The sequence below is a fragment of the Rutidosis leptorrhynchoides genome, chromosome 7 (assembly GCF_046630445.1).
Source record: "Rutidosis leptorrhynchoides isolate AG116_Rl617_1_P2 chromosome 7, CSIRO_AGI_Rlap_v1, whole genome shotgun sequence".
NCBI lineage: Eukaryota > Viridiplantae > Streptophyta > Magnoliopsida > Asterales > Asteraceae > Rutidosis > Rutidosis leptorrhynchoides.
Genome location: NC_092339.1, coordinates 67,567,622 through 67,592,222, shown reverse-complemented (window position 1 = coordinate 67,592,222; position 24,601 = coordinate 67,567,622). Strand labels below are relative to the sequence as shown.

At 35.5% G+C, this 24,601-nt stretch overlaps 1 protein-coding gene and 1 pseudogene across 5 annotated transcripts; both read left to right on the top strand.

Annotated features, from left to right (window-relative positions):
• LOC139857095 (carotenoid 9,10(9',10')-cleavage dioxygenase 1-like) overlaps nucleotides 1–13,836 on the top strand; it is a 55,168-nt pseudogene extending 41,332 nt beyond the window's left edge.
• Nucleotides 13,837–16,603: 2,767 nt separating this feature from the next.
• LOC139857158 (histone-lysine N-methyltransferase ASHR1-like) lies at nucleotides 16,604–23,223 on the top strand. 5 transcript variants are annotated; one of them, XM_071845888.1, is made up of 17 exons: nucleotides 16,604–16,732; nucleotides 17,179–17,306; nucleotides 17,579–17,704; nucleotides 17,936–18,081; nucleotides 18,163–18,297; nucleotides 18,916–18,970; nucleotides 19,346–19,464; nucleotides 19,666–19,754; nucleotides 19,839–19,920; nucleotides 20,200–20,304; nucleotides 20,793–20,883; nucleotides 20,971–21,093; nucleotides 21,239–21,345; nucleotides 21,789–21,858; nucleotides 21,945–22,008; nucleotides 22,211–22,449; nucleotides 22,671–23,223. In XM_071845888.1, exons 2-16 carry the CDS (start codon nucleotides 17,204–17,206, stop codon nucleotides 22,371–22,373), a joined length of 1,578 nt encoding a protein of 525 aa, XP_071701989.1. In that variant the 5' UTR covers nucleotides 16,604–16,732; nucleotides 17,179–17,203; the 3' UTR covers nucleotides 22,374–22,449; nucleotides 22,671–23,223. The 5 variants fall into 5 exon arrangements, with proteins under 5 accessions (XP_071701989.1, XP_071701990.1, XP_071701992.1 ...); XM_071845889.1 differs by lacking the exon at nucleotides 17,579–17,704 and having other exon boundaries at nucleotides 22,671–23,222; XM_071845892.1 differs by lacking the exons at nucleotides 16,604–16,732; nucleotides 17,579–17,704 and having other exon boundaries at nucleotides 17,192–17,306.
• Nucleotides 23,224–24,601: the final 1,378 nt, after the last annotated feature.

The window sequence follows — 24,601 nt, the reverse complement described above, 5'->3', positions numbered from 1 at the left end:
TTGTGTTCTTGAATAAAAAGTGTGATTTTAAGCTTGAATCTTCATGTTTGGTGTTTGTTATGCTTAATTGATGTTAGAAATAGGTTGTATATATGTTTAGTAGCTTACATGTGCTTAAAAACGGATCAAAAACACTCAAAAATCGAGTTTTGGGCGAAAAATGCTTAAAATCAGCGTAAGAAGTTCGAAACCCAGTTGCTACAGTATTTTGCTACAGTATTTTGTTACAGTACCCGAACTGCTACAGTGTCACTATTTGCTACAGTGTCACTATTTGCTACAGTACCGAGTTGGTACAGTGCCCTAGTTTCTACAGTACCGAGTTGCTACAGTGTCACTATTTGCTACAGTTCCGAGTTGCTACAGTGTCACTATTTGCGACAGTACTTTTATGAAATTGAAAAGGGCATAACTTTCAAAACGTAACTCCGTTTTTGATGAATAAACTATCGTTAGAATCGTAATAAAGAATACTTTTTAATGGTGAACTTTTAAGAAACTAGATCAAACTGTTTTTAGGCCAGAAAAGGAGTTTTAGTGTGTATGTCGTGTTTTGCACGCACCTGTATGCCATTATTGAGTGGAGTCATGATGTAGACTCATAAAATTATGAATATATGGTGTTATGACCTAGTTAATCATATGAAATGATTATATTATTTATTGGATATGTATATTAACTTTGTTTGTGTTGTTCTCAGGTTATAAGGACAAGGAGGAAGCTCAGAAATAATAACTGAGCAGTTGGTGGTAATTGGTGAGTGGGTCTATCTCCGGATAGAGTTTAAGTAGCATATCATGCTACTGTGGTTGACTCTTTTACCATGCATAGTGTAGAAATTGCTATGATAGAATAATATCGTTTGCCTGATGTTGTATGTGAATTATGTGTACACTGTGTGAATGGCACCAGTCGGGCCTAGGGAGACTGGGGACTCGAAACCGTGCCTAGGAGAGGTTAGAATCCGTATGAGGTCAACCGTGCCTAGGGGAGGTTGGGTCCATAGGCTACTGATTGTGGAGTATAGTGTGAACGATGCATCCCATGCATCTGGATAACTATACTGTGAATTGAGTAGCAGGGACTATCGGTAGACTCAAGTCCGATCAGCTAGGAGTCGTGTGCTCGTACAAGCCGCCGATCCTCGTATTGTCTTATTATATGCTAGTTGGTAGTTAGCATGTGTTGTTGTTAGTATATAGCTTGTGTGTAACTTAAGCTATATCTGTTAGATAGATTCCATTCACTTAGCGGTGCGCTAATCCCCCACATATTCTCCCCTTGCAGGTTTAGGTACTGCTAGTCGGGATGGGTGCTATTGCAGAAGACATGTTTGACAACCCAACTCTGATGTGGACTTTTGTATAAATAATGTTTTGTGATAACGTAACACCGTGGTGTAAACTTAAACTTAATTACTCAGATTAATGTAATGACACGACTAATAGTGTGTTTGTTAATAAAGTCTTCCGCTGTGTTTTAAAAAAAAAAAAAAATTGCCGGTGTTACAATAACCGCAATCAAAACCAGAATCAGCAGAAAAAGCGGGATACTTCTGGTTCGAATAACCGCAGTCAGCATGTGTGTCCACATTGTTACAAGGCTCATGATGGTTTCTGTACCGTGACTTGCAAGAGGTGTTCCAAACAGGGACACAATGCTAAGGATTGTATGGTGCTTCTGCCGGGTTCTACTGCTCCTGCCGCAGGTGGTAATAATGCTGGTAATAGAGGTGGTAATGGTAATGGTGATGGTAATGGTAATGGAAAGTCAAATAATGGTGGTAATCCGAGAGTTTGTTACGAGTGTGGGAAGCCGGGGCATTTCCGTGATGCCTGTCCCAACAAGAAGACTGCAGAGATTGCGCGTGGTAGAGCGTTCAACATTAAAGCTAGGGATGCTGAGGAAGATCCTAAACTTGTTACTGGTGCGTTCTCGGTCAACGATTTATCAGTTTATGTACTATTTGATTCAGGGGCTGATTTGAGTTTTGTGTCGAGTAAATTAAGTCCAAAAATCAAAACACCGTTAACTCCTTTAGACAATACGTATGTTGTTGAAATAGCTAATGGTAAGGTACTCACTGCTAAGACTGTGCATCGTAAGTGTAACATTAGTTTAGCTGGTAGAGATTTTGAGATAGATTTGGTACCGATTGAACTTGGTAGTTTTGATGTTGTTATTAGGATGGATTGGTTATCTGCGAATCGTGCTGAGATTGTGTGTTATGATAAAGCTATTCGTATTACTAATGGGGTTGGAGAGCCGCGGATGGTTCTTGGAGATAAGAAATGCCGACAGTTAAATCTTATTAGCTGTCTGAAGGTTCTTAAACATCTTCGCAAGGGCTGTCATGCTATTCTAGCCCATGTTTTTGATTCCGATAAAGAAACGAAGAGTGTTGGAGATGTTCATGTTGTTAGAGATTTTCCCGAGGTATTTCCCGAAGATTTACCTGGCCTTCTGCCGCAACGCGCGGTAGAATTTCAAATTGATCTTGTTCCCGGTGCTGCCCCTGTAGCACGTGCTCCTTATCGTCTTGCACCTTCTGAACTTCAAGAATTGTCAAGTCAACTCCGTGAGTTGTTAGACAAAGGTTTTATTCATCCTAGTTCGTCCCCTTGGGGAGCTCCTGTTCTGTTTGTTAAGAAGAAGGATGGTTCTTTTCGTTTGTGCATTGATTATCGTGAGTTGAACAAGCTTACTATTAAAAACCGTTATCCCCTTCCGAGAATTGATTATCTGTTCGATCAGCTTTAGGGTTCATCTTTTTATTCAAAAATCGATCTTCGTTCCGGCTATCATCAGTTGCGTGTTAAAGAATCTGATGTTTCGAAAACTGCTTTTCGCACCCGTTACGGTCACTTTGAGTTTCTTGTTATGCCGTTCGGATTGACGAATGCACCGGCTGTGTTCATGGAACTCATGAACCTTGTGTGTAGACCCTATCTGGACAAGTTCGTTATTGTGTTTATCGACGACATCCTTATTTATTCGAAGAGTGATGAAGAGCACGAGGAACATTTGAAGTTAGTGCTTGATCTGTTGAGGAAAGAAGAGTTGTACGCTAAGTTCTCTAAGTGTGCATTCTGGTTACGAGAAGTTCAATTCCTTGGACACATTGTTAGTAAACAAGGGATACAAGTTGATCCTACTAAGATTGAGGCGATGGAAAGGTGGGAAACTCCGAAAACTCCTACTCAGATTCGTCAGTTTCTAGGATTGGCAGGTTACTATCGAATGTTCATTCAAGATTTCTCTCGTATTGCAAAACCTCTGACTGCTTTAACGCATAAAGGGAAGAAGTACGAGTGGAAGGATGAACAAGAGACTGCTTTTCAGATTTTGAAGAAGAAGTTGACTACCGCTCCGATATTGTCACTACCTGAGGCTAATGATGATTTTGTTGTTTATTGTGATGCTTCGCTTCAAGGCTTTGGTTGTGTTTTGATGCAACGAAAGAAATTTATTGCGTACGCATCACGTCAGTTGAAGATTCACGAGCAGAACTATACAACTCATGATTTAGAGTTGGGGGCCGTTGTTTTTGCACTTAAGATTTGGAGACATTATTTGTATGGGGTCAAGTGTACTGTGTACACAGATCACAAAAGTCTTCAACATATCCTCGATCAGAAACAGTTGAACATGAGACAACGAAGGTGGATTGAGACGTTGAATGATTACGATTGTGAACTTTTGTATCATCCGGGTAAGGCCAATGTTGTGGCTGATGCGTTGAGTCGTAAAGAAAGGGCTGAACCTCCCATGTTTAGGGCCTTGAATATGACAATTAGAACAAACCTCGCAAGGCAGATTCTTGAGGCCTTAAAGGAAGAGAATTTTGTGAAAGAGAACGTAAGAGGTATGGCTAAGAAATTTGAGATTCGAGCAAATGGTACTAGGTACTTTGCAGGATGTCTTTGGGTTCCGAAGTTTGGTGAACTGTGACAACTGGTTTTGGATGAGGCTCATAAGTCTAGGTACTCTATTCATCCTGGTTCAGGAAAGATGTATCATGATCTTAAGGAGCTGTATTGGTGGCCAAATTTGAAAGGTGATGTGGCTACGTATGTGGCTAAGTGTTTGACCTGTGCTAAGGTTAAAGCTGAACATCAAAAACCGTCTGGACTGTTGGTACAACCCGAGATTCCCGAGTGGAAGTGGGAAGGAACTACGATGGATTTTATTACTAAGTTACCGAGAGTTGCAGGTGGCTATGACACTATTTGGGTTATTGTAGATCGACTCACTAAGTCGGCTCACTTTTTTCCGATTAGGGAAACAGATTCAATGGAGAAGCTTACTCGTTTGTACTTGAAGGAGGTTGTTTCTAGGCATGGTGTTCCTGTATCCATTATTTCGGACCGAGACAGTCCATTTGTATCGAGGTTTTGGTGATCTTTACAGGAAGCCTTGGGAACTAGATTAGATATGAGCACCGCTTATCATCCCCAAACGGATGGTCAGAGTGAAAGGACCATTCAGACGTTGGAAGATATGTTGCGAGCGTGTGTTATTGATTTTGGTAATGGGTGGGATAAATATTTGCCGCTAGCTGAGTTTTCTTATAACAACAGTTATCACGCAAGTATTCAAGCCGCACCGTTTGAAGCTCTGTACGGTAGGAAGTGTAGGTCTCCTGTCTGTTGGAATGAGGTTGGGGATGCTCAACTCACAGGTCCAGAAATTATTCACGAGACTACCGAGAAGATTGTACAGATTAAGGAAAGGTTGAGAACCGCAAGAAGTCGGCAAAAGAGTTATGCCGATAGGGGAAGGAAAGATGTGGAATTTCAAGTTGGTGATCGTGTTATGTTAAAGGTTTCACCTTGGAAGGGTGTGATCTGTTTTGGTAAAAGGGGAAAGCTAAGTCCTCGCTTTGTTGGACCGTTTGAGATTGTTGAGAGAGTTGGACCGGCGGCTTATCGTTTGAAGTTGCCACAAGAACTCAGTGCTATTCACGATGTCTTTCATGTATCGAACTTAAAGAAGTGTTTGGCAGAGGCCGACAAGACTATTCCTTTGGAAGAACTTCAAGTTGATAAGCAACTACACTTTATTGAGGAACCTATTAAAATTATGGATCGAGAAGTTAAGACTCTTAAGCAGAGCCGAATTCCTATTGTCCGGGTTAGATGGAACGCTAGACGCGGTCCCGAGTTCACTTGGGAGCGTGAAGATCAGATGAAGCAGAAGTACCCGCATTTGTTCCCAGATGTTGAGTCAACCCCTGCACCTGCTTAAATTTCGGGACGAAATTTCCGTAACGGGAAGGTACTGTCACGACCCTACTTTTTCCGTTATCTTTTACCGTTAATTATTTAACGACCGTTAACTGTTAATTGGGTTACGTCATTTCATGACCTATATTATTATTTTAGTAATAATATATTAATTATTATGTGTTATGTGAATATATGTATTCATATTTTAAAACGTACGTTTATACGAATCGCAGATTTCTGTCCGGCGAATCTTTTCGGTTTTTAAACCAACGGACGCGTTTTTGGGATATTTAAATCCTAATTATTTTAAATATGATATTTTAAGATCATATTATTATATAGTGTATTTATATTTATTTTTCGTCGCGCGTTTGTTATCTTTTCGAATTTTTAATCGCGTAAGTGCGTTTTCGCGTTTCGGGTTTCGTTCGGGCTTTCGGGCCACAAGGTTTCTTCCATTTATCAACTTGGCCCACCATGGGGCCCACCCCATCCCAATTTCAGCCCAAACCAAGGGGGGAGGGAGGATACTCCCCATATTTCTTTTTTTTGGCAATTTATTTTATCACTTCCTCATTTATCTAAACCTAAATTCTATTTTGCTCTCTTCTCCTCTTCCCTTGTCCCCTAACCGTCGCCTACCACCACCATAACAACATCATCTTCATCAATTTTCATAGCTTGGATCAAGGATTGTTATACATCAACGCGTTCCTCGTTCCGTTCTCTACGCGATTATACTTATCGTTTCTTGATTAGGGTATAAACCCTAACCCTAGAACTTTTAATTTTTCCTTAATTTTCTGTATTTTGATGATCTATTAATAGTATGATGATTATTAGTTGTTGTAATGTTGATTGTATGCGTAGAATTGCTCGTTTACATATGTTTTCGGTTTGATATAATTTGAACAGCAGCTTTTTCATGTGTTTCTGACTTTGTAACTGATATAAAAGTTAAAATAAAGTATATAAATGAGTTCCTCTCATCAAGACATTAATTTTAGACACCGGATTCATGTCGTTTCGATTCCCGGAACCCTAGTTATGATCAAAGTGGTATTTTGTTAAGATTGAATGTGATTTTGGTATGAACCAGGTTTGGTCCGACTTTGTGACCATATTTGGTGACTTTAGGGTGTGTTAGTGTGTTAGGACTGATGGTGGGGCGAACTTTCATGTTCGGGTCATCTCAATCCGAGCCACGAATCACCCGTTACGTTCAAAACACGTTTTTGATTGAATTGAAGTTGCAAGTGGTGTGTTGGCTGTACATCACGACTTGTGGACTGTTCTTGGGGTGTTCTTGAGTGTACCAAAGTGTCGGGTAGTTTACTTAGGCGGAGATATATGTAAGGCTCGCCGAAAACCGACACCCGGGGCTCAGGATACGACCCGGTGAACTTTTGATTTAAAACTTTTGATTAATTATTAAACTTAGGATATAAATAATGGATTTCATTATAATTTAATTACTTATGATAAGAAAGTAATTATTATTATTTACAACTTATGATATATATATATATATATTTATTATATCATTTAATTAATATTTATGATTTAATTAACTTTCTAATTAAACATATGATTAATAATACTTCATTATTAATGGAAAAAATACTTATGATAAGTATTAAACTTATATTATGAGATTATTATACTAAGACTTATAATAAAGATTAAATAATTATTTAATTATTATAAGGCTTAGTTATTATTTAATTATAATTTAATTATTAAATACTTATGATTTAATAGTTATAATTAGAAACTTATGATATGATTAATAATTCATTACTAATTAATAATACTTATGATATGATTTAAAATTTATTATTAATTAATAATATTTATATTATGACTAATATTTAATTAATTAATTAAATACTTATGTTATATTAATTATATCATTTAAACTTATATTAACTTTAATAATTCATTTTAATTTAATAAAACTTATGTTATGACATAATTAGACATATTTAACTTTAATAAACGTTATAACATATATTATTACTATAACTTACACTTTTAAAATTAACGTTGACTATGTTTGACCAAGGTTGACTTTTGAGTTGACTTTCGGTTGACTTTGACTTTTAGTTGACTTTCTAATTAAGGAAACTTTCCTAAAATAGCAACTTTCCAAAAATAGAAACTTTCCAAAAATGGAAACCTGCTAAAAATAGAAACTTTCTAAAAATAGAAAGTGTGTGTCCGTAAGCTGTTCCGATCAAACCGATGCATATTGAGTATTGTTCCATGTCTACTTGCAACATGTACAATAGCTATCATACTAAGACTTGACCTAAGTTAGTTATTTATATTGACCTGCTTTATTTATAGGTCGGTGTTGTGATCATTCATGATCACTGTACTACATTTGCTGTTCGCTTAATTGTGTTGGTTACTTCATTACTTTTAAGGTGAGTTATAGTCCCGTTTTTACATACTTTTCAAAGTATATTTTTGGAATGTGATTACATGCATTTTATTTCACGTTTAGACACAAGTGACAATTAAATTTAAATTATTCATTGTGAGTTGGACAAAAATATTCCCTAGTCTGGTAACTGTAATCATTGGTTTCTACCGGTGAACGCGAATCCTACGGATAGATCTATCGGGTTTGACAACCCCATATCGAGCTAGTCGCGCTAGCAATTTATAATCGAAATGTTTAGTACTTCGTATTTTATTGTAGATACACTGTCCAGTGTATATTTTTATTGTGTTTGGCAAGGGTAAATAAAGGGTTAAGTGGTTACCAGGTGGCTCATTGATAATGGAATAATGTTTAATGTTTTCTAACATTTTTAAATCTTGTGGTCTAAAGTTTATTCAATTATTTAAACCTATAATTCACTCAACCTTTGTGTTGACAGTTTACTCGCATGTTTTCACAGGTACTTGAGATTATGTGATGCTTCCGCTGTGTTTAGAAGAGTCTGCATGCATTTGGGCAGATTTTTATGAAACAATTAATGAAACTTTGGCTTGCATTCGGTTTTTCCATAATTGATACTTGTGGGTTGTTGACAATGTTTTTGTGTCAACTTTGGATTATTAATATATTGGGTTACTTTTAAACTACATATTTTGGTATGCTTTCCTTTTTGGGAAACTTTTGAAATAAAAGAATGCAATGTCATTTATTAAATTCATTTAAGTTCGATCAAGCTGTGGGACCAAGTGACGGGGCCATCACAAAATAAATGGGTGCATAAGATCAAGCGAAATGGCGATGATCAAGTGGAGCGGTATCGTGCAAGACTGGTGGTTAAAGGATATGCTCAGAAAGAAGGTACGGACTTTAATGAAATATTTTCTCCTGTGGTTCGACTTACGACAATTCGAGTAGTTCTAGCGATGTGTGCTACATTTGATTTGCATCTAGAGCAGCTAAATGTGAAAACTGCATTTCTTCATGGAAATCTTGAAGAAGAAATTTATATGCTTCAACCAGAAGGTTTTGAACTACAAGAAGAAAAAAAACTTGGTTTGCAGGTTACAGAAATCTCTGTATGGTCTCAAACAGGCGCCGAGATGCTGGTACAAGAGATTTAATTCTTTCATAATGAGCCTTGAATATAACAGACTTTATGCAGACCCTTGTGCATATTTCAAGAGGTTTGGGGACAATGATTTTGTCATTTTACTGTTATATGCAGACGGCATGTTGGTTGCAGGCCCCAACAAAGATCGTATTAATAAGCTGAAGGCTCAATTGGCTAGGTAGTTTGAAATGAAAGACTTGGGTGCCGCAAACAAGATTCTAGGGATGCAAATTCACCGAGACATAGATAATAGAAAGATTTGGCTTTCTCAAAAGAATTATTTGAAGAAAGTCTTGCAGCGCTTCAATATGCAAGATAATAAGCCAATATCAACCCCACTTCCTACTAATCTCAAGTTATCCTCCGTTATGTGTCCTAGCAGTGAATACGAGAGGAAGGAGATGTCTCTAGTACCGTATGCATCAGCAGTATGAAGTTTAATGTTCGTAATGATATGTACAAGACCAGACATTACACATGCAGTGGGAGTAGTTAGTCGGTACATGGTGAATCCTGGTAAAGAGCATTGGAATGCAGTAAAGAGGATCCTTAAATACATCAAGGGAACCTTAGATGTTGCATTATGTTATGGGGAACCGAAATTTATTGTCAAAGGATATGTTGATTCAGATTATGCAGGCGATATCGATAAAAGTAAATCTACCATTGCATATGTTTTCACACTTTGTGGTGGAATAGTAAGCTGGGTTTCAAAACTGCAGTCAGTTGTGGTGACATCAACAACAGAAACGAAATATGTAGCAGCTACTCACGCTACTAAAGAGGCAGTATGGTTGAAGATGTTGTTGGAGAACTCGGGCACAAACAAGAGAATATCACTCTATTTTGTGACAACCAGAGTGCCTTGCATCTTGCAAGGAATCCAGCATTTCATTCAAAGACAAAGCATATACGAGTTCAGTATCACTTTGTTCGTGAGAAAGTGAAAGAAGGAACCGTGGATGTGCAGAAAATTCATACTGACGACAATGTGGCCGATTTTCTAACAAAGTCAATCAACCGTGACAAGTTTATTTGGTGTCGTTCCTCATGCGGCCTAGCGGAAACGTAAGCAACATCATTGGAAAGGAAGGATTATGGTGTGAAGATTTATTGAGCTTCAATCAAATTTTCAAGTGGGAGATTGTTGAAATAAATGTGATTGGTGATATATTTTACACATGTAATAAGTGTGGCTGAATTATGGAAGTAAAGAAGTCAGAGTTCCTATTCCTTTGGTGGCCACCTACCATGTTTGTTGACTTCATGTTTGCTATGGGTTATTTACATTCATACGTGTGTATGAATTGGTATAGCAGACTACTTCACCAACCCTATTTATATTACTATAAATAGATGGATCTGTAAGCTCATTCATCATCCCAAATTTAAGAGTGTATCTTGTATACTAAAAGTCTAATAGAGAGTTTGTGAGTGTTAGTCTCCTAATTACAAGAGATATAAAGATTAGTACTTATCCTTGTAATTAGAGAGAAGTGTAAATCCTATTATTCTTATTAGTGAAACGTTTCTTTCCTTGCCCGTGGTTTTTACCCTATTGGGGTTTTCCACGTTAAATCTCGGTGTCCTATTATTGTCGTCATTTCAATTATTACTAGCGGTTTGCTATAATTCGGTGTCACTTTTCTCAACACTCAGGAACCACACATGCATGTCATTCATTCTATGTGGATTTATAAACATGAATTTCGTTATAACGGTTCTTTTGAACGGTACAAAGCTCGTTTGGTAGGTGATGGCAGGTCGCAACAATTAGGCGTAGACTGTATGGAGACTTTTAGTCCGGTTGTTAAATCGGCAACTATTCGAGTTGTGCTTTCACTCGCTCTTGCACACTCGTGGCAAATACGTCAACTCGATGTCAAAAATGCATTCTTACATGGCAACCTCAATGAGACAGTATATATGTATCAACCTATGGGATTCCGGGACCCTAACTCTCCTGATCATATTTATCGATTAACTAAATCTCTATACGGTCTCAAGCAAACTCCAAGGGCATGGTACGAAAGATTTGCAAACTACGTCTTCTCCCTCGGCTTCATACATAGCCGTTGTGATCACTCTCTCTTTATTTACAAAAAGGGAAAAGACGTTGCATATATATTACTTTACGTGGACGACATTATCCTTGTTACATCCTCAGAAGAGCTACACATCGCTATTATGAGCCATTTATCGACTGAATTTGCCATGAAGGATCTCGGTTACTTAAGTGATTTTTTGGGTATCTCTGTACAACAAACACCAAATGGCTTATTCTTAAACCAATCTAAATATGCTAAAGAAATAATTGCACGAGCAGACACGAGTTCTAGCAAGTCCCCCAACACTCCTGTGGATGTCAAATCTAAGTTAAGCGCTAATATAGGAAATCCATATTCTAATCCGTCTCTTTATCGGAGTTTGGCGGGTGCCCTACAGTATCTAACTTTCACAAGACCCAACATATCATACTCCGTTCAACAAGTGTGTCTACACATGCACAATCTGCATGACACTCATATGGCAGCACTGAAAAAGATAATTCGTTATATTCAAGGAACGATTCATTATGGGATACACATGCATAAAACCAACATGGCTTCACTCATCTCCTATACGGATGCGGATTGAGCCGGTTGTCCTGACACTCGTAGATCAACATCCGGGTTTTGCGTTTATCTTGGTGACAACTTAATATCTTGATCCTCTAAACGACAACCCACTATCTCACGTTCTAGTACCGAAGCTGAGTACCGGGGTGTTGCCAATGTGGTCTCATAATCGTGTTGGCTTCGCAACTTATTACTTGAACTTCATCACCCTCTCAACCGAGCCACCATAGTTTATTGTGACAATATGAGTAGTATATATCTTGCAAGCAATCCGATACAACACCAACGAACAAAACACATTGAATTAGACATTCACTTTGTGCGAGAAAAGGTAGCTCGTGGGCAAGTTCGTATTCTACACGTCCCATCTCGGTACCAAATAGCGGACATATTTACTAAAGGACTACCTCGACTACTATTTGATGACTTTCGCTCCAGTCTCAACGTCCGTCCACCTCCCGCTTCGACTGCGGGACCCTATTAGTCAACTGTATAACTTGGATTTGTATTATTAGTCAATTGTACAGCTAGCAATAGTATGACTTAGCATAGTCAAATATACCGAATATATTGTATTCAAAATAGGAGATATACTTTCCTGATTTATCTGTAAGGTAGTTTGTATCATGCTGTATATATGTAACTCTATGAATGAAAAGTAGGCATCGATCCTTTCAATTACTTTCAATCGGCCTTGAAACTTATGATAATTGGTACCCTGGTGGAGCTTGGCGTCGTGCTTTCACATCGCACCCAAAGGTTCATTGAAATACAATACACAAGGTTTATTTACCTGTTTCTAACATGATTTAGAACATATTCATATAAAAAACATTTATTTTCTTGTTTTTAGAGAGCACCAGGAACTGGGGAACTTATTACTGTCGGATTTGAGCGTGCAAAACCTTATTGTGTTGTGGGTGTAATTTCAGGTACTATGAAAAGATAATATTATATGGTACTTGTGTTAAGCATATATTCTGATCACTTAGTTTGTCTATAGCCGATGGAAAAAAGCTTGTTCACGAATTGGACTTACAACTAGATCAATGTTCATTTTTTCATGAAGTGGGCGTTACAAACAAGTGAGTTGCGTCGATTCCTCTCCCATTACTAAATGGGTTGCAAATTTATAATAAAAGCTAACTGTTTGCTTTGTATTTGTTTGATATTAAGGTACACTGTATTAATTGATTCCATGGTAACAATCAACGTAGAAAGGTTAATGAAAGGAGACCAGTAAGTACGAAAATGTTACTATTAAACATCAGCATACTAACTTACTTCTCCCAATACGAATTGAAAATATCACTATTAAACATATTATAAAAGTTGAGAATTGATGTAGGTTAATCAAGTACGAAAGGGAGAAAGATGCAAAAATTGCAGTGATTCCTCGTTATGGTGACGTAGGCTCAATTAACTGGTTCCCTATAGAACCGTGTGTTACTTATCACCTAATGAATAGTTTTGAAGAGGAAAACGAGGTGCTTAAATATATTATTTAAGATACTCACGGTTATTGTAGACGTTACTAAGCCTAACATGTTTTCATTTCATTCGACGTATGATTTGTATCATATAATTAGGTTGTTGTAAGAGGATGCAGGGCTAATGAGTCTATTATTCCGGGACCTGAGTGGGGGCAAGATAAATATGATTGGTTCTCAAAAGCATATACTTTTAAATCAATCAGATCACATAACAACGAGAGTGGCCATGGCCGTGGATTGAGAGAAGAAGAAGGAATGTTGTTTACTAGAGTTAGGGAATGGAGATTGAACATGGAGACATTTGAGGTCAAGGAAAGAAATCTAACTCGAACTGAATACTCAATGGACTTCCCATTTATTAATGCAGATTTCACAGGTCTTAAAAATCGATATGGATACTCGCAGGTTCTCGATTCTTTTGCAAGCTCTATTGCAGGTAATCTAGCTAGTCCACGGTGTTCTTCAAGCCACGTGTATTCATTTATACAACTATTTTTTTATGAAATATATATGATTTAGGAAAAACTAAATATGGTGGACTAGCCAAGTTGTACTTTGAAGAATCCGATAATCAAAGCATAAATGATGAAGAGAATGTGAAGATAAAATATCATTGGTTACCTAAAAACAACTTTTGCACTGGAGCAGCTTTCGTGCAAAATCAGAAGGTGTTGAGGAAGATGATGGGTGGATTGTTACATTTGTTCACGATGAAGATAATGAGACTTCTTATGCGCGTATACAAATTATAAGTTAATAACAAAAACAATTTCGATAACTTGTGTATTCATCGATCTCTTACATGATTTTTATTTGTGGTAATTGCAGGTACTAGTAATTGATGCGAAGAAGTTTGAGAATGAATCGGTAGCTAAACTAAATCTGCCTCAACGTGTACCATACGGAAATCATGGATCTTTCTTTACATTTACATAATCAATTAGCATTCGCGTCTTTCAATGAAGGGTCTAGATCAACATCATGTACAATAGACATGAAATACTCATCTTATGGTAGTTTAAATATGTTTCTTTTTATGTGCTTGTGTGACTGCAGAATGTTTTATACAATATATGTTCTTAATCTTCCTTTTCTATATTATTATTATCTTAATCTTAATCTTTATATTTATTATTTTAACTTGATAACTTTGTTCTTTGATTTCACAATCAACATTGGAGTAGTCACTTAGAATTAATCCATAATCTACATCCATATTCTACAATTTAAACCTTCTAGTTCCATATTCTACCATCATCTATCACCATTATTTGTTCTCAGCCAACAATTAACTTATGCTTGTTCATAGCTAAATAATCATCTAAAATAGTTGTGATAGATGATTATTAATAGGTGGGGAAAGAGAAAGTCAAAGACCAAACGGGGATGATGTAAAAGTTTAGCAGGTAGGCGTGGAAGAAAAAGAACTAGCTGAAATGACAAAATGACCCTCATGGCAAGACACATGTCACAATTTAATGACATTTCTTTAATGGTCGTTAATTCAACGGTCGTTAGTATGAGGGACTAACTTCGTAATTTAATAAATAATTACTTTACTATATTATCTAATAGACAAAAATGGTGAACAGTAATTAGGGGCATTTTCGTCTTTTCACTTTTTTTTAAAATTCTAATTATATTTCACTTCACCAACAAAGACCCCTACACTTTTTCAAATATTCAAATCGACCCCCCAATCAGGGGGGTAAAGTGTCAAATAATCATTTTCATAAAAAAAATCTTAAATAAACTCCACCCAAATATTCAACGGGTCATATCTTCTCGCTCGCAACGAGTTAAATTTTTCCCACACCATCCTTAAACTCGAAATAATTTTAGGAACACAATGTCACTAACTATACGCAAAACGGACGCTTTTTAAAAAAGTTAAATATTTGGGGTACTTTTCATACACGTTGATTTTGCGTTAAATTTTAAAAGTCGATAATTACATAGCTAGACGCGGAGATGGACATATATTGTTAATTTAAAATAACATTTAAATCTTTCACGGGTTATAGCTTTTAGTTCGACTCGAGTTGCGCTTCAACAACATCATTCTTTAGCCACGAAATAATTTTACAAACTAAACGCAATAAAATACATTGAAAACCGAACCCCCGACGCGAAGCGAGGTTTCAACAACTAGTTAACCCTATATACTAATTGGAGTCAAAAATTTGGTCGTTTTTGCCATTTTAAGCTTTTCAAACGACAACCCATAAAAACTTACAAAATCGTCCCCTAAACTATGGTCCAATCTACAATTTTTTCGGGAGTATAAAACGTAAAATTATTATTTTATTACAAAACTTTAAACAAACTTCACCCAAATTTTTAAGAGATTTTATCATATTTATCTTTCCTAAACATTTAAATCACATATTTACCCAACTAAACTACTTAATATCATATATATCCAAACTAAACCATTAAATCACTCAAATTTAACCATTTTCTGAAATTAATTATAATGAATAAAATTAATAGTCTATACTACATATCCGGTTACCATTATACCCTTTATATTTTCTTCATTTTATCTACTCAAATAATAAAACCCAGTAGCATCATTTTACCATCTGCGTTCTTCATCATCATTCAACAATAACATCACTTAAACAACTAATAAAAAATAAAAATCCTAAGAATTAATTATTTTTAAACCACAAATTGATATTCAGACTCCATCTTTATTTGATGATTCATGCTCCGTATATTCTTTTAAACCTAAGTGGCAACAGAGCAAAGTGATTTGTTTATTTAGAAACCGACCAATTAACTATCCAAAATTATAGTGGTGGCGAGGTGGCAACAAAGTAACAAATATTAAAATTCCAATAAATTATTTGCTTATTCATCCCCAATTGATGATTTCATATCTTCTTGAATCGCATTGTCTTTCTGAAAACGCATGTCAATGTAAGTATTTTTGTGTTCCAAATATGAGTTGGGTTAGTTGGGTATCATCAATTCCAAGAACAAGAATTTCATATGTGCGTATATTTCTTCACCTTCGTTCTCGTTCAGATCTGGGTGACTTGTAATTCCAAGAGCAACATTTTTTCATGAAGGGTATAATGGTAATTGGATGTGTAATATAGACTTTTAAGTTTATTCATTATAATAAATTTAAGAAAATGGGTAAATTAGAGTGATTAAAAGGTTTAGTTCGGGTATATATGATATTAAGTAGTTTAGTTGGGTAAATATGTGATTTAGATGTTTAAGGAGGGGATATATGATATTGTCTCAATTTTTAACGGGTCGTATCTTCCCTCGCCGCGAATTAAAGTTTCCCGACACCACCGTTCAACTCGAAATAATTTTACGAACACAACGCAACTAACTATACGCGAAACGAACGCTTCTTAAAATTCGCTAAACTTTTCGGGCTATCTTTCATACATATATATACATATATAATAAACAACTCAAACTAAGACATCATATCGATGGTTTCGTCCTCCTTTTTTACTCGGTTTTCCTGATATTAAAAACGCGTAGGCCATTAGGTACATTAGGTACTAACCACGTACATCCAAACAAACTCGCATCAACGCATTTTTAATTCTGTAAATACATAATGCTATGTTAAATATGATTATGCAACCCGAAAGATCTCGCGGCCATCTGGCAGGAATATGTTATTACTATTAAATATAACAAATGAGCTGATTTAGAAAATTTAGTATGAAAATATTACTAAAATAACCCTAGGGCTTCAACTTCATCTGAATGATTTCTTCGTCGTTCACAAAATGAGCAAATTGAAGACTTGAAGAATAGTCGTAAAACCCTAATTTTTACTTCCGTTCCTTGTTTGAAGGTACGAAGCATATTTTAGTCTAATGTTAAATTGTTCGAGTAACTTTGATTTTTGCTAATACTGTTACTCATATTAATTTTCCAGCTTCACTCTTTTTGCGTTGAATTAATTTTGATTTTAGTATTCTTAAGCTTGATTGTCAAGTAACATTGATGCACTGCACCTCTATTTATTAGAATTGCATAATAGAGAGGCTGAATAATAACTCTAGTACAATATGGAGTTGTAGGAAAGATATAATTATCTTAAGCTACATTTTTAAGATACTAGTGAGGTTGAAAATATCACTCATGTTAGGTAATAGATATGTGAGTTGAGTTAACAATATTTCAGAAACAAACAGAGCACTTTCATAAATCAGTGCTGGGTTCAGTTGCCAATTAAATGTCAATTTGGAGTTCAAAATGGTGTCTTTGATCTCTTTTTATTTGCCTTTTTTGTGGTAGGTTGCAGTTACAGTTAAGTTAGTTAATGGAGGATTTGCAAAGGCTACTAGTAAGTGAGCATGGAGTATCAGTTTCAGTACTTCCGGAAAAAGGTCGATGCCTCTTCACCGCTCGAGACTTCTCTCCAGGTATCTTTTTTCACTTATCGCGAATATTAAATCCTTATTCCCTTCGCAAGAATTGGCACAAATGGCGGGTGATTCAGGTTCAGGGTGGGTCAAAACAGGTTGGGTCCTGACTAGGCAAGGTAATGGATCGGATATGGATCGGGTGATCCCATATCCATTTATTTTTTGTATCCGTATCCATTTAAATATAATTCATCCATACATATTCATATCATCCATATCAATATCCATATTCGCTTATCATCCATTTAAATTATCCATATCTATTACAGTACACTATAATGGATCGGATCGGATGGATATCCGATGGATCGGACATACATTGCGATCCATTGTCCTGACTGGATCAACCAACACTTCTAGTTATTTTCGTAGCTGTGGAAAAATGGGCGGGTCAGGTTGGTTAGACTTCTATAAATTATTATAAGTGTACATTTTAGCTAAATACTCTAGTAACCGGAGCCGTTATTAATATTATATATATATATATATATACTTTATATATACTAGTATTACAGCAATTTGCCCCACGTTGTATAATGTTTAGTCTGTTGATTGACATAAAGTAAAATATTATTATGATTATAGATGAACGTTGATGAATCTATTTCTATTTTTATATGATACAGGAGAAGTTATATTAAGTGAAGAACCGTATGTTTCTGTACCAAACAAATCATCAACGGAATCAAGATGTGATTGGTGTTTTACGTCCAGTAATCTAAAGAGATGCTCGTCTTGTCATGTTGTATGCTATTGTGGGAGCACATGTCAGGTATACTTTTCTTTGTGCTGACATATATAGATTCTTGATACACTGTTTACCTTGTATGATATTCACTTGTGATGATGTTAGAAATTCGATTGGAAGCTGCATCGTCTTGAATGCCAGCTACTTGCTCGACTGGATAAAAATAGAATAACGTCTCTTACACCTTCTATACGCTTGATTGTTAAACTTTATCTTCGAAGGAAGCTGCAGAATGAAAAGGTCAGAACCTTTTTCTGCATATTCATTTTCTTATGGTTTCCTGCCACTTGGCCCGGTTGGTTGCCCCGGTCCCGAATGGACCCGACCGAACACAATAATGTTCGCGCCTTTTTCCGGTTAACTGCCCAATTTTCTGGTTCATTGGTGTACTGGTTCGGTACATTGGATTCCTATAAATACCCAACTCATTTTCCTTTTTAATACAACTTTCACACTTTTCACACACACAAACACATAAACTTTCTTACTCTAGATTAGCAATCTCTCTCTAGATTAGTAAATGTTTAATGTCTAGGTAAAAGGTAGAAGGTTTTCCCTGTTCTGATGTACGCAGCCCAGCAGGATTACTCCCTGGCTCAGCCCAGCAGGATTACTCCCTGGCTATTTCCAACCCTTCCCTGGCCACTACTAAATATTCGTCCCAGACGGGATTTCGAACCTGAGACCTCTTGCAAGGATCTCAGGGCCCCAACCACTGGGCTATCTAGTGATGGTAGTTTAATGTCTAGGGTTATTTTTAAAAAAAAATCTGAACTGTGTTCTCGCAGGATGTATTGTTAAAACCAAATTCACATTATTTATCTTTTTTTTAGTTGATATGCTTCCTCCAATTGCCAGGTCATTCCTACTACTGCGATGGACAACTACAATCTGGTGAAAGAAATAGTTTCTCGTATCCTTGCACAGTTTCATATGTGGACTATTTTTTATATTTATTTACAAAATTCAGTGAATTGATAACTTTCATTATATTAAATTTTCTTTTCATTAAGATAGCTATCCAATTGACTATTGTAACTCTTGTGATATAACTATTGGATTGTTCTTGCATCTGTTTTCATTTTTCTGTTATTCATAAAATATCATTCTGATTCTAATGCATTTGGATATCTTATTTGCTGTAGGTATTATATATAAGTTAATGGCAATTTGAAATTATACAATTTGGTTATACACTTGTACACTTGTAGTGTTAAATTAAAATTACTATATCTTGGTTCTTTAGTTCAACTGATTCTGGTGTAATCTTTAACAATATCTCGTGAAGATATCGCCGAAGTAGAAGAGACGCAGTTGGTATTGTATGCCCAAATGGCAAGCCTTGTCAATATAATCATGCAATGGCCTGATCTCAATATCAAAGAAATTACAGAAGATTTCTCAAAGGTAAAATGTCATAAAACCATCCTTTGTATACTACATTGGAGCATTATTATGCTGGTGTCTAATGTAACATGCAATAATATTTTATTTACATTTACTAGTCACCAAACAGATGCAAGTTAAACTACTAATTCTTTTATTGTTGGGTGGTATATATGCTTGTTTGAATGTGCTACCATTTATTAATCATGTACTAACGTACAGCTCGCATGCAATGCACACACGATCTGTGATAGTGAGCTGATACCATTGGGAACCGGGTTGTATCCTGTCATATCCATCATTAATCACAGGTGACATTTATTTAATTATAATCATATGTGGTTATTTGATACTCTAATTATTACATGAATTTAAGAATGACTTTTATCATATAGTTGCTCTCCAAATTCAGTTCTCGTATTTGAGGGCCGAATCGCAACAGTACGTGCTATGCAACAAATACCCAAGGGTAGCGAGGTATGCTTTCTAAACTTTATACATTTCACACAACAATAAAGCTGACATCATATATTAGGATAACAGACTCAATGAGACAAATGAAATGATGGATGTTAGTGTTGCTAAACATTTTAATCGCATGATTCATAAATGCTTTTGATTCAGGAAATATGATTATAGTTTTTGGCAGTATATATGATCATAATTTGTTTAATATAACTTTGTTGGTTGTCTTAATTATAAGCCTTGTTCTTATTTAATTTTCTTCTTAAAATATGTATTTATATCATGCTGTAGATTTCGATAAGTTACATAGAGACAGCTGGAAGCACAATGACTCGGCAAAAGGCTTTGAAACAACAGTACTTCTTTACTTGTAGTTGTCCTCGCTGCATAAAACTGGTACATCCCATTACTAATTTTCTTTAATCTGTTTCACAGTTGTTTCTGGGTGCATAAGCCCCTCTAGTCATAAGGGCTAGCTTGATTTATGACCAATTAAGTTATGACAACCTCATTTCAGTTATCTTTGATATCAAACAGTTGATTCGAAAAATTAGCTTAAAAGGAAGAACTCAGAGTACTTTTAATGCATAAAATTACCTAAAACATTTAGATCAGTAATTATTATTTTCCTTATTTTTTCCATTGTAAGTAAAAATGAGACACCAACTACATTCATTTTTTTAATATTATTAGCCAAATGTGTTTCACTCAACCTGATCCGCACCCAAAAGTTAACTGTTTTGATCTGTACCTGTTTCGAGCCAATACCAAACTTGTGGAGCCGGCCTATTTTGCCGCCTCTTCATACGGCTACATAAGCTGTAATGGCACGTACCTTTTTGTATGTTCATCTAGTGCCTTACCATCCTTTGTTTGTATTGAAGGGCCAACCTGATGATATTCAAGAAAGTGCAGTTCTTGAAGGCTACAGATGCAAGGACCACAAATGTGATGGTTTTTTGCTTCGTGATCCTGGTATCTCACCTCTTTACTTTTTAATTTCTCGAGATTCGGTTTTGTTGGTGTTTATATTTATATATTTTTTTTTAATTTGATTTGCAGACAGTAGAGGATTTAAATGTCAACAATGTGGGCTTGTTAGGGACAAAGAAGAAATATTAAAGATTGCTGGTGAAGTAAAAGCAATGTCAGATAAGGCATCTTCAGCTCTCTCCTCCTATGGGCGTATCCTCTATCCTCTTAACTTAAATTATTATTATTATTATTTTAAGAAAATTATATTTTTACATGTTTTGGTAGTCACAAGTATGTAGGCATATACTTTGATAAATCCTTATGTAATTGAAAAACTTCCTTAGTTAGACATTAGAAACTAAGGAAGCCCTCGAGAACTACTTGATGGTTGAGAAACTTCAAGTGAAGCTTTGTCATTCGTCTTCTATTAATCTGTTGAGAACTAGGGAAACTATCTTAAAAGTATGTCGTTTTTATTTCTCTTCATTTTTGTTTATGATATATGTCTGTTAGAAGTGGTAATATGGGCGGGTTGGGTAATGGTCAAAATGTATTTGGTTAGATTAGACATGTCTTTGAAAAAGTATTCTGGGTGACAATTGACAAGCAACCTGTTGTTTGACTGATTCGACTGATTCCCTTTAAGCTAGATCTTTGATTTGACCTTTCTGAGATAAAACACAAACCGTATCAACTCGTTCATACGTTAACGGGTAAACTACATGCTAGTTTTATCACATTTTCATAATTAGATAAGTCTAAATTGCTACTTTTAATACATGTAACGTTTTCAAGTACTCTTCCCTACAATTTTGTATGTCCATATCTTTTTTTTTTCTTTGTACACAAAATTATATTGTTTGTGTGTTTATGAACTACTTTATATTTTTGAGTTTGGTAATTAGATACTGATGGAACTGCAAGATTGGAAACAAGCACTCATATATTGCAGGATGACCATCCCAGTTTATGAAAGTAATTTTATCACCTGCATATAATTTTGCAATTATCAATTACTAATTACTGTATATATTAACTGGATGTATTTTAATTAATCATAGGAGTATATCCTAAAATCCATCCTTTACGAGGTCTACAATATTACACTTGTGGGAAGCTTGAATGGTTCGTGTACACTCTTCATGTACTATAATTTTGCTTGCATTTGATTTTAATTTGAACTTGATTGAGAAAAACTCCTGTCAAAATGGCTGTTTTCTGAAACAAATAAATGAAATTGTATGCCAAAATCGACATTAGTTTAACGGTTATTGGTTGTTGTTACCAATTTCTATAGCTATTATAAAATGTTGATGGATTTATTCAGGTTACTTGGGCACACGATTGAAGCCGTTAAATCTCTTACACAAGCTGTCGATATATTGGGAATCACTCATGGGACGAATAGTCGTTTTATGAAAGACCTAATTGGTAAATTGGAAGAAGCACGTGCAGAAGCTTCTTACAAACTATCGTCCATGGATGATTAGTAACATTGGGTTGTGGGTGCAACATCGTACGTTATCATTTTGTTGTACATGTGGTTAATCTTGCCTCTGTTATAAGGTAAGTATTTCTTACGTTTTAAATCACTATGTACTTTCATTTTTGTTCTGCGTGTGGTTCATTATCAATTTTTCATAATTTTTTTTTTCCCAAATACACTAGTAAATTTGGTTTTTGTTTGTTTGGCCACATTTTTGAACTTTTGAACAGTGCATATTTTATTTATTTTTATCAAATTGACCTGTTTGTCAGTTTCTGAAATCATAAATAAATATATACAGCCTAATGGATTTAATAGCAGCAAAAACAAGGACATGGATCAAAATATTGACTCATGCAGTGACTCGAAGACGAAATCCCTCAACAGTTGTGACAAAAGCAGCATCTTATATAACTAGTTTTCAGCAATTGTATCACAAATAGCGATAGAAATACACAAGCTGGTAAATCTGCATTGTACAACAAGTCGCTAGATCCACGTCGTGCAATAAGTTGTCGTAGCTGGTCTCTCTCTTTTTATAGTTAGTGACGTAAAAATTCTTGGACTTTTTTTATACCGACGTCTGGTTTTCCTCTGTAGTACGTCGCTAGCCTTAAAAATGGTTTCTAAATACTTCGTTGAACATGTCGTAAACAGATTTTTCTAGTAGCGACTCTAATACCATTGTAATATCCTATGAGTGCATGCCATTGTTTCGGGGACTGAGAGAACATCCTATTAAATGAATACTTATAGTGGTAGCTCATATGTTTGAGGAATTTTGTGGTGTTATATGTTTTGTTTTAGCTCAATTAAGTAGCTGACAACTCCTAATGCTCAATATTTTTATTTTTTATTTATATAAATTCACACCCTCAACGTAAATTGTTTCACGAATATATACATTTTGTCTACCACTCTCCCCTGAACTCAATTAGCATCTTGTTTGCTCCCTTATTGTAATTTATTGTTTTTCTAGTGGTCTTTTTTAGTTTTACAAACTTTCATGCAGTTAAAAAAATAGGTATTCTTCCAATTGACTTCTCATATTTGGTTGGGCGCATGGGCGGAGCTCTTAAGAGACAAGGGAGGGCACTCGCCTCCCCAAAAGTTGGGGTTGCATGTGTAATTTTCTATAGTATTTGAGGGTATATATTAGTTTTATATAGTTTTTGCCCTCCTAAAAATTGTAAAATTTGTAGCTCTGCACTTCTTTCCGGGTGTATTCAATAATTTTCAAAATCAAATCACTCTGATACGTGCAAATCACACGTTTTCCCGCATACTTATTTGTAGTATTATTTTATTTTTATTAGGTGTTATTAGTATATCAAATTCATAGATACCTTAATAATACCCAATTTGTTCGTTCTAGTATTGTATGTATGTTCGTATAATCTGTTTGTTTGATTTTTTAGCAATTAAGTTTATATATATAGTTTGTTATAAATTTGTATCTTTGTCCACTTTTTTCATTTTTCTTTTTTTTTTTCCCCTTAGTCCCGAAGTACTTTTCATAAACAGACTGATACGAGCCCAAGTGTGTAGCAGGCCCATTAGTACCCAATGTGTTACCAGCCTGTTAAGCTAATGAAGAACGGAAGAAGCCCAGCAGTATAGTTTTAATTCACTCACATTTGCATAACAAGAATTAGTCTATGCACGTGAGATGGAAAGGGTCTTTTGTGATCTACAAGTTTTGCATGCTAGTCCACGTTCACCCATGTTTCATGCATTAAATATAGTTATTTAATTAAGTAGTTCACATGCACACGTTTCCTTTATTTAACTCCTTTATGTAACTGTTATTTCTATTCCTATAAATTGTAACCTTGCATTAGTAATGAGATATGAATGAAAAGTTGCTTTAAGCAAAAGTCTGTTACTTAATCTATTTTCTTTGGAGATTAGCAATCTCGAATCGGCTTCTATCCCTTGGAGTTCACGATCGACTCGAAGAGACCGTATCACAGACTTTGTTTTATATTTGTTGTAGTAGAATATTTTATATTCTTTGAATTTATGCAATTTTCTAATGGATTCAGTAACAAGATAGGTATGGACTCTAATAGGTCACTAGTTCGATCACTGGTAATGCCCAAATCGCTAGTTCAATTCTCTACGGGGTTTTCTCAATGTGGTTTTCCTCTAACGCGTGTGTGACAAATGAACATGAAGGTGGTTAATTCTCTTAGGATGATGCCGATATTGTTAAAAAAAAAAAAAAAAAAA

What these genes read in the sequence shown, in the direction of transcription:
- LOC139857158 (XM_071845888.1), top strand. Translation starts at nt 17,204, where the DNA reads ATGGAGGATTTGCAAAGGCTACTAGTAAGTGAGCATGGAGTATCAGTT. An exon ending in AGCTCTCTCCTCCTATGGGC is followed by an intron (nt 21,094 to 21,238) that starts GTATCCTCTATC and finishes GTTAGACATTAG; the next exon opens with AAACTAAGGAAGCCCTCGAG. An exon ending in GACCATCCCAGTTTATGAAA is followed by an intron (nt 21,859 to 21,944) that starts GTAATTTTATCA and finishes AATTAATCATAG; the next exon opens with GAGTATATCCTAAAATCCAT.